This window comes from Eptatretus burgeri, chromosome 12 (assembly GCF_056783735.1).
Source record: "Eptatretus burgeri isolate ZD-2024b chromosome 12, Ebu_testis_v1, whole genome shotgun sequence".
NCBI classification, from domain to species: Eukaryota; Metazoa; Chordata; class Myxini; order Myxiniformes; family Myxinidae; genus Eptatretus; species Eptatretus burgeri.
The window spans coordinates 47,515,635-47,526,434 of record NC_140972.1 but is presented as its reverse complement, the minus strand read 5'-3'; the positions used below and the strand labels follow the sequence as shown (position 1 = coordinate 47,526,434).

At 43.4% G+C, this 10,800-nt stretch overlaps 1 protein-coding gene across 2 annotated transcripts in view; it reads right to left on the bottom strand.

Moving 5' to 3' along the window:
* Positions 1 to 278: 278 nt before the first annotated feature.
* LOC147015549 (uncharacterized) overlaps positions 279 to 10,800 on the bottom strand; it is a 103,661-nt gene continuing 93,139 nt past the window's right edge. For both annotated transcript variants that reach the window (XM_085850391.1, XM_085850392.1), the window contains 2 exons: positions 6,926 to 6,964; positions 279 to 821 (listed from right to left, as the gene is read on the bottom strand). In XM_085850391.1, coding sequence (XP_085706517.1) covers positions 702 to 821; positions 6,926 to 6,964 — 159 coding nt within the window. In that variant the 3' untranslated portion in view covers positions 279 to 701. The remainder of the gene's footprint in view (positions 822 to 6,925; positions 6,965 to 10,800) is intronic.

The window sequence follows — 10,800 nt, the reverse complement described above, 5'->3', positions numbered from 1 at the left end:
TGCCGTCACGATTCCTTCATTATGTTCACGGTTGACGTAACATTGTACAAGCCATATAAATAGAGTACAAAGATATTTCAACAAATACTAAATGGTGTGAAAATGTTTGACCTTAAAAACTTTCCTTTGGATTTTATTGGTGTACTCATTCACATTTGTAGTGGTCTTAACCTTTGTCTTACGAGTTGGTTATTGTCACTGTGGTTATGACACTGGCTTGAAGGATTTTGTCTTGCAAAAATACTAAACTGAGCTGAAAGAAACACAAAAAAATAATAATTGCTCTGCCGAGGCTGTTTATTCCCAATTTGTGACACACCCTGCACAGCCCATGCCGACAGAAAAGACGTTTTGGAATGCAGGCCATATTTTCCATCCAATGATCATGTAACTTTGATGAAACAAATTCTTCATGGGAAGGTGCTCATGTATGAAGAGTTCCATATCAACTGCTGAAGCGGCTGCGGAGAAAACATTTAAAGGTGGAAAAATGAGGGTCTCAACCAATGTTCCACTACGTGGTCAAGGATGGTTGTGGACGCTTATTACTAGTCGACTAATGTCCTGCGATAAGTTTTAGCACTGAAATGTGAAGGGCCACAAAAGGTGGACTTTCCAAGCAGAGAAGACACAAAATATCCTCAGATATTTAAAAGGTTATGGTTTTATTCAAACCAAATGGGAATAAATACAAAGTAGATTTATGGTGGAACTGAACGGTGGAGTTGTTGGCGGAGAAGCAAGATGGAGTTCTGCTGGTCTGTTGGAAGGCTCGAGATCTGCTCCTGAGAAAGCTGGAGTACCTGCATTAGGAGGACAGCCTAGGAAGTGGAAGAACAAGGCAGAGAAACAAATGTTTAAAATTTATGTTGGAGGTTTGAAGAGAATGCACAAACAGGAAAATTAGCCAAAAACGATTTTCCAGTCATCACAACTCTGCAGCCAACTATCTTGCTTAAAGACAAAACCTTTAATCATTCAACAGTTAACACGTTATACAAATAAAGGATAGAAAAACGAATGAAACTCAAAGGTTCAATTTTCTTCAGAGTAAGTAAGCATGACAGACATGAGGACCTGTCCAGAAATTATAAGGAGATTTGTGGACAATGGACAAACCAGAGTACAGGAGATTTGAACCTGTGTGCTCAGCAGCATCAATCATTTTTCTGGGACCATAAAACAGGCCAACCAAAATACAATTTATGAAGCAACTGCAGCACAGATGTTTTGATGAGGGAAGTTATTTAATGATGTTTTCTATCCCCAAATGAAATCATCCAACCCTCTTTCTTGCAAAAAATCTCTCTCTCTCTCTCTCTCTCTCTCTCTCTCTCTCTCTCTCTCTGTCTCTCTGTCTCTCTGTCTCTCTGTCTCTCTGTCTCTCTGTCTCTCTGTCTCTCTGTCTCTCTGTCTCTCTGTCTCTCTATCACTGTGTCTCTCTCGATCTCTCTCTCTCTATCACTGTGTCTCTCTCGGTCTCTCTCGATCTCTCTCTCTCTATCACTGTGTCTCTCTCGGTCTCTCTCTCTCTCTCTCTCTCTCTATCACTGTGTCTCTCTCTCTCTCTCTCTCTCTCTCTCTCTCTCGGTCTCTCTCTCTCTCTCTCTCTCTCTCTCTCTCTCTCTCTCTCTCTCTCTCTCTCTCTCTCTCTCTCTCTCTCTCTCTCTCTATCACTGTGTCTCTCTCGGTCTCTCTCTCTCTCTCTCTCTCTCTCTCTCTCTCTCTCTCTCTCTCTCTCTCTCTCTCTCTCTCTCTCTCTCTCTCTCTCTCTCTCTCTCTCTCTCTCTCTCTCTCTCTCTATCACTGTGTCTCTCTCGGTCTCTCTCTCTCTCTCTCTCTCTCTCTCTCTCTCTCTCTCTATCACTGTGTCTCTCTCGGTCTCTCTCTCTCTCTCTCTCTATCACTGTGTCTCTCTCGATCTCTCTCTCTCTCTATCACTGTGTCTCTCTCGATCTCTCTCTCTCTCTATCACTGTGTCTCTCTCGATCTCTCTCTCTCTATCACTGTGTCTCTCTCGATCACTGTGTCTCTCTCGATCACTGTGTCTCTCTCGATCACTGTGTCTCTCTCGATCACTGTGTCTCTCTCGATCACTGTGTCTCTCTCGATCACTGTGTCTCTCTCTATCACTGTGTCTCTCTCGATCACTGTGTCTCTCTCGATCACTGTGTCTCTCTCGATCACTGTGTCTCTCTCTATCACTGTGTCTCTCTCGATCACTGTGTCTCTCTCTATCTCTCTCTCGATCACTGTGTCTCTCTCTATCTCTCTCTCGATCACTGTGTCTCTCTCTATCTCTCTCTCGATCACTGTGTCTCTCTCTATCTCTCTCTCGATCTCTCTCTCGATCACTGTGTCTCTCTCTATCTCTCTCTCGATCACTGTGTCTCTCTCTATCTCTCTCTCGATCACTGTCTCTCTCACTGTCTCTCTCTCGATCACTGTCTCTCTCTCGATCACTATCTCTCTCTCGATCACTGTCTCTCTCTATCACTGTCTCTCTCTATCTCTCTCTCGATCACTGTCTCTCTCTATCTCTCTCTCGATCACTGTCTCTCTCTATCTCTCTCTCGATCACTGTCTCTCTCTATCTCTCTCACTGTCTCTGTCTCTGTTTCCATCACTGTCTCTATCACTGTCTCTGTATCTATGTCTCCATCACTGTCTCTCTCTCTCTCTCTCTCTCTCTCTCTGTCTCACTGTCTCCCTCTGTCTCTGTCTCTATCACTCTATCACTGTCTCTCTCTGTCTCTCTCTCTATATATGTCCCTGTCTGTCTTTCTCTCTGTCTATCACTGTCTTTCTGTCTATCTCTGTCTCTCTATCACTGTCTCTCTGTCTCTCTATCTCTCTCTTTCTATCACTGTCTCTATCTCTCTATCTGTCTATCTCTGTCACTGTCTTTCTGTCTGTCTGTCTCGATCACTGTCTCTGTCTTTCTCACTGTCTCTGTCTCTCTCTGTCTCTGTTTCTATCACTGTCTCTCTATCTGTCTGTCTCTCTGTCTCTCTCTCACTGTCTGTCTCTCTCACTGTCTCTGTCTTTATGTCTCTCTCACTACGTCTGTCTATCACTGTCTCTGTCTTTCTCTCTGTCTCTATCACTGTCTTTCTGTCTCTGTCTCTATCACTGTCTATCTCTCTTTCACTGTCTCTCACTGTCTCTATCACTGTCTTTCTGTCTGTCTCTCTCTCCGTCTGTCTCTATCACTATCACTGTCCCTCTCTGTCTCTCTATCACTGTCACTGTCCCTCTCTGTCTCTCTATCACTATCACTGTCCCTCTCTGTCTCTCTATCACTATCACTGTCCCTCTCTGTCTCTCTATCACCATCACTGTCCCTCTCTGTCTCTCTATCACCATCACTGTCCCTCTCTGTCTCTCTATCACTATCACTGTCCCTCTCTGTCTCTCTATCACTATCACTGTCCCTCTCTCTCTCTCTATCACTGTCACTGTCCCTCTCTCTCTCTCTATCACTGTCACTGTCCCTCTCTGTCTCTCTATCACTGTCACTGTCCCTCTCTGTCTCTCTATCACTGTCACTGTCCCTCTCTGTCTCTATCTGTCACTGTCACTGTCCCTCTCTGTCTCTATCTGTCACTGTCACTGTCCCTCTCTGTCTCTCTGTCTCTGTCTCTCTGTCACTGTCCCTCTCTGTCTCTCTATCTCTGTCACTGTCCCTCTCTGTCTCTCTATCTCTGTCTCTGTCCCTCTCTGTCTCTCTGTCACTGTCACTGTCCCTCTCTGTCTCTGTCACTGTCACTGTCCCTCTCTGTCTCTCTGTCACTGTCACTGTCCCTCTCTATCACTGTCTCTCTATCTCTGTCTCTGTCCCTCTCTGTCTCTGTCCCTCTCTGTCTCTCTATCTCTGTCCCTCTCTGTCTCTCTATCTCTGTCTCTGTCCCTCTCTGTCTCTCTATCTCTGTCTCTGTCCCTCTCTGTCTCTCTGTCACTGTCACTGTCCCTCTCTGTCTCTCTATCTCTGTCTCTGTCCCTCTCTGTCTCTCTGTCTCTGTCACTGTCACTGTCACTGTCCCTCTCTGTCTCTGTCACTGTCCCTGTCACTGTCCCTGTCACTGTCCCTGTCACTGTCCCTCTCTGTCTCTGTCACTGTCACTGTCCCTCTCTGTCTCTCTGTCACTGTCACTGTCACTGTCACTGTCCCTCTCTGTCTCTCTGTCACTGTCACTGTCACTGTCACTGTCCCTCTGTCACTGTCACTGTCCCTCTCTCTCCCTGTGTCTCTGTCTCTCTCTGTCTCTCGATGTCTCTATCTCTCTGTTTCTCTGTTTCTCTGTTTCTATCACTATCACTGTCTCTCTGTTTCTCTCTTTCTATCACTATCACTGTCTCTGTCTCTCTGTCTCTGTCTCTCTGTCTCTGTCTCTCTGTCTCTGTCTCTCTGTCTCTGTCTCTCTGTCTCTGTCTCTCTGTCTCTGTCTCTCTGTCTCTGTCTCTCTGTCTCTGTCTCTCTGTCTCTGTCTCTCTGTCTCTCTGTCTCTGTCTCTCTGTCTCTCTGTCTCTCTGTCTCTGTCTCTCTGTCTCTGTCTCTCTGTCTCTGTCTCTCTGTCTCTCTGTCTCTCTGTCTCTCTGTCTCTCTGTCTCTCTGTCTCTCTGTCTCTCTGTCTCTCTGTCTCTCTGTCTCTCTGTCTCTCTGTCTCTGTCTCTCTGTCTCTCTGTCTCTCTGTCTCTCTGTCTCTCTGTCTCTCTGTCTCTCTGTCTCTCTGTCTCTCTGTCTCTCTGTCTCTCTGTCTCTCTGTCTCTGTCTCTCTGTCTCTCTCACTCTCACTCTGTGTCTTTTTTTTCCCATCACCTTCATCTTCCATGAGCCTCAATCTAATAGAGGGAGAATAAAAAATTCTGTTTTCACAGGGCATTTGGCTCCATTTCCTATCCATCCTCTTACACACGAAATTCAACATCCATGTCTTGTTCTTCATTGGACGGGCTTACTCCTATGCGTCTTCCAAAAGTTTGAGTTGGATATGATTTGTCCACATATTGAAACCAACTAACAGCTTGCATGAATAAAGTAATGAAAACGATCATACAACATGAGCCAAACTCTTCAGATCCTTATCCATGCCTGCCATAAGTGGTGATGTTTATGTATGTATTTTTCGCTCGCCTGTTCGAAGAACAGAGAGCAATAGTGATAACCCCGGCGTGAGCGTCAGCGGGAAAATGTGAAATTTTTTTGTATTACGGAAAAACTCCTCGACGGATTTCGACAAAACTTGGTGGGGGGGGGGGTTAGGTATGGTCCAAGGATCATGCCATTAGATTTTGGACTTGGTCCCCCCCCCCGCCCAAAAAAATGGAATGTTCGAGAATTTTTTTTTTTTGCATTTTTACATGTTTTAAGTGATTTCCACCCCCCCCCCAAAAAAGATTGTTAGAGAAAAAATTTTTTTTTTGCATTTCTACAGGTTTTAAGTGATTTCCAACCCCCCCCAAAAAAAAATTGTTGGAGAAAAAAAAAAATTTTGCAACTTTTTTTTTCAACAAAATTTCGATTTCTTTTTTTTTTGCATTTCTCCATGTTTTAAGTGATTTCCAACCCCCCCCCCTCCAAAAAAAATGGAGAAAAGTACTATAACTCTGTCAGCACTGTTGACATCATATTTAATGAATAAGATGCAAGGTTCACTTGAGTGACACAGCAGTATTGGCGATGGAGGTTTTGCACTCCCCCGAGTGCTCCCTCTCTAGTTTCCTTTCTTATGTTTTTATCTCCAACACTATTTTTTTATATGCCCGAGATATATATATATATATATATATATATATATATATATATATATATATATATATATTTATATTTACATATAGAGACAGAGAGAGACAGATATATATATATATATATATATATATATATATATATATATATATATATATATATATATATATATATATATATATATATATATATATATATATATATATATATATATATATATATATATATATATATATATATATATATATATATATATATATATATATATATATATATATATATATATATATATATATATATATTTACATTTACGTATAGAGACAGAGAGGGACAGATATATATATATATATATATATATATCGGGGTGTATTATGTGATGCCGGTCGTCCGTCCGTCTGTCTGTCTGTTCCTGTCCGCACTCTAACTCCCAAAGTTTTCAACTTTCACGTTTCATATTTGGTACATAGGTACAGACTGGAGACGGTGTGTCGCAACATGTCATCTAAAGTGGTTGCCTTGGCAACCAGGATGCTGTTTTCCATCAGTTCTTGTCCGCACTCTAACTCTCAAAGTTTTCAACTTTCACGTTTCATATTTGGTACATAGGTACAGACTGGAGACGGTGTGTCGCGACATACGTTCATCTAAAGTGGTTGCCATGGCAACCAGGATGCTGGTTTCGATGTTGTAGCACAATTCTGTATACACCTTGTTTGGGCGTATATTGTGCTCACTTGCGCTCGCTCTTGTTACTGATTACAATATACAAATACATATATTGCTTTATAATTATACTTCACTGCAATGCTTTATAAAAAAATATTAATTATTAGACTCGTCTTTTAAAAACGATAAATATATAAACAGGCGAGTATTGGGTGGCTTTGACACCAAATCTGGTATACTCTGTGCTACAGTTTCGGTGCAATCCATTTCCAAGCTTTGGAGAATTATGTTTTCCAAACAAAGAAATTGAATCCAGGCGGTGTATCGGAAGACCGTCGCATTGATTGCTCCCAGGGGAGGGGATTTTTTTTTTCTGTTTGGAAGTATTTAACCTCCAATTTTTGAGCTCTTTCAATCAGTGCAATGATTAAAGCCTTTTCCTTCTTACATTGTGGTATTTTTTTTTTAACCACAGGCTTCTGTAAGCACATAGATAATGAGATGAAATTTTACCTTTTCTTGGTCTTGGGCTGAAACAGCAGTTGAATGCTGCTTGAGATTTGAGGGGGGAGGGAGGAAAGGGGGGGGGAGGGAATGGGTGAGGTGGAAAGAACAGATCAATACAACTTTAACCTTCACTCAGAACATGACTACAATCACATAAAAAATACTTTTCTAAAGAACAACAACAGTAAAATATTGAGATTAAGGGCAAAGTTAAAAAAAAAAATGTAACATTTGTTTTGTAATCTTAAAAGTAAGTATGTTTTGGTAATTTTTAATTTCACAAGCAGTTTTGGATTTATAATCATGTGTATGTATCCCAAACTATGTATTTTAAAACAAATGTTCCTCTCAGAATATCCATAGCTCTTCTCTTTTCTTAAGACAGGCCAAACCCCCACCCTGATGGTGGGATTGCCATTCCTGTCAAGAGCTTCATCCACCAATGCCCATGTTCTCCACAAAACCTTCCCAAGAGAATATATATATATATATATATATATATATATATATATATATATATATATATATATATATATATATATATATATATATATATTCTCTTGGGAAGGTTTTGTGGAGAACATATTATGTGATGCCGGACGACCGGCATCACATAATACATATATATATATATATATACATATATATATATATATATATATATATATATATATATATATATATATATATATATATATATATATATACATACATATACATATACATATACACACATACCTGGTGTTGGCGTAGTGGTTAGGGTAGCGGCCTGGGATCCAAAAGGTCCTGAGTTCAAGCCCCATTGGCCGCTTGATTTAATACACACCAGGAGGTTGACAACCTGTCATCCTTCCGAGGTCGGCGAAGTGAGTACCAGTGTACTGGGCCCGGCGTATGCCCCGGTTAGAATAGGTGTACTATATCCCTGTGTCATAAGAGACGACCAGGGTTGCGTCAGGAAGGGCATCCGGCGTAAAAGCTGTGCCAAATCATTATGCGGATCATAACGGATGATCCGCTGTGGCGACCCCTAACGGGGGCAGCCGAAAGAGGAAGAAGAAGAAATATATATATATATATATATATATATATATATATATATATATATATATATATATATATATATATATATATATATATATATATATATATATATATATTGTTGCGGGCTGGGAGTCGGGTGAGAAGACCCCTAGGTGGGGGAAGCTATGTTGGTTCCCACTGGACTCCCCGGAATTGTAGGCTGTCGTACACGGATAATTCCGTGACGCGGCGGGTCGCTTAACGCCAACAACTCAACCGCGTGACCTAGGGTCCTCCCGTCTATGGGTTAATCGGTTTACCTAATTAATTATGTGGTTTAATTACCGCGAAACGCCCTCGGTACGCCTTGTCCGAACCGGATCACTTTACCGGACCGGATGGAGCCGAGCGACACTGCGAAGGACGTACCGGCAAAAAGGAACGGATCGTTGGGAATAAAGTCCTGGCTAAGCTGGGATTCGGACCGTGCTGGATCAATGGAAGAACAGACAAAAATTACTCCCGTGCGGGAGTGACGGTCATCTCTGCGAGAAAATATGTAGCCTCCTGAAGGTCGGGCAGTTTTTGCAAACTTTGAAGTCACGTGACGCGAAAGCGAATATCGAAAATCCGGACCGACAAAATTTAGATATTGTCCCATAGATTTATATGCCACAATCAAATTCAAGACCGCTTGAGAAATGTAGGAGGAGATAGATTTTGAAAATCGTCATTTTCGCATGAAAATCATCATTTTCGCATTTTTTGTCAACTTTGAAGTCATGTGACACGAAAACGAAAGCGAATATCGAAAATCCGGCCCGATCAAATTTAGATATTGTCCCACAGATTCATATGCCACAATAAAATTCAAGATTGCTTGAGAAATGTAGGAGGAGATAGATGTTGAAAATCGTCATTTTCGCATTTTTTGCCAAATTTGAAGTCACGTGACACGAAAACGAAAGCGAATATAGAAAATCCGGCCTGACCAAATTTAGATATTGTCCCATAGATTCATATGCCACAATCAAATTCAAGATCGCTTGAGAAATGTAGGAGGAGATAGATTTTGAAAATCGTCATTTTCGCATTTTTTGCCAACTTTGAAGTCACGTGACACGAAAACGAAAGCGAATATCGAAAATCCGGCCCGATCAAAATTTAGATATTGTCCCATAGATTCATATGCCACAATCAAATTCAAGATCGCTTGAGAAATGGTGGAGCAGATAGAATTTGAAAATCGTCATTTTCGCAACTTCAAAGGCCTTGTGACCTTGACCTTGACCTTCGGTGACCTTGAAAGTCACACCATCGTGTACGTCTCATTGACCTCTATCAGGATCACTAATGACCAGATCTCCCGTTTCAACTTCATTGTGAACGGACGGACGGACGGATCGTCACCTCTCCTCTCAACACCAATATTATTAGGTCATGCTTGAAGAGATGACCTAAAAACGAGCAGGGAACATTCCTAATAATGATTTATTTACAATCAAGTTACAAAAGGGGACACAGAGCAGACTTAACGTGAAAATAATAACAATAACGATCTTCTGTGGTCTTACTTAGGCAGACAGGCACCAGGACACACACATACGCACACACAGACACAGAAAACCCGATGAAGAGGGAGTTTAGAACCAGGAATTGGGCACCGTAAAGGAAGAGCTTGAGTCGAGAAGGGGTGAGGTCCAGAGTGCGAGGGTGGAGTAGTAGGCAGGACCAGATAGGCGGGTGGGGTCGACGTCGTGTGGGCGGAGATGAGGAGCAGGAGGCAGGTCGTGGCGGTGTTGACGAGGCGAGGCGAGAGAGAGGCGGAGAAACTCAAAAAGCAAGAGGCAAGACGGAGGGACTCCCCTGACCTCCACAGGACTTGCAGCTCGGGGGGAGGGGCCACCCCGAACCACAATGCGACCATCTGAATCAGGCGCTCCGATTGGCCCCGACCCGCCACATGGCCCACCAGCCTGGGCCGGAAACCACCTCACATATTTCGCTCCGACCCCACAACATGACACAAATCGCCCACACCGTAATTGGCATGCGAACCGTCCCGCAAAAACCCCCCGGGCCATGCCCGGGCGACCGGTCGAGGGTCCCGCTCAGGCGCCCGACCAGCGCCGATCAGCGCGCTCGCCCCGTGCACGCCAACGCAGCCTGCACTGCACACCCCTCGGCCCGATCGCAGCCTCGCCGGCCACAGAGACGAAAAGATGCCCATCATCCGTGGAGAATCTTCCGCCGCCAGCGAGGGCCGAAGGCACATCACGCCTCGCGAGCGGTGTACGTGTCTGCTTTCGAGCACATTCCATACAGTGTGCGCAGTTCGGCCATTACGCACGTGGCCAGCGCTCGCGTTCATACGACTCCACTAGCGTGTGCGCGGGGCGAACATCAATATGTGTTGGATATTGAGGATGAAAAGAAACAAGCCACTTCTACTCTGCACACTCGTATCCCGCCCAACATGGCGTGGCGTCGTCTTAATCGGCCTCCGTACGCATTTCGTGCAGCGCGGGCGTCGTGCTGGCCGTGTTTCCCATGCCGTGAAAAACACCATCCGTGCAGCCTCTTAAGAGGTATTTATTCGCATGCCTTTTTAATGCAACCGGCAATCCTCCCCAGACCATCGGAAGCTCGAGTCAATAATCCCGCACCAACAAGCACACCACAATCACATGACTCGGCGCTGAAGTAAAAAATGATTGAAGCAACCCTAGCTATTTGATCATCGCAACGCGCTCCCTTGTTGTCCCGCTAAACAAAAGGAAGGGGTCTATCTACACGTATAATAATGGAATAACTGTCTTGGGACACCTATCTGTTGTATGCATGCGGTTCCGAGAACC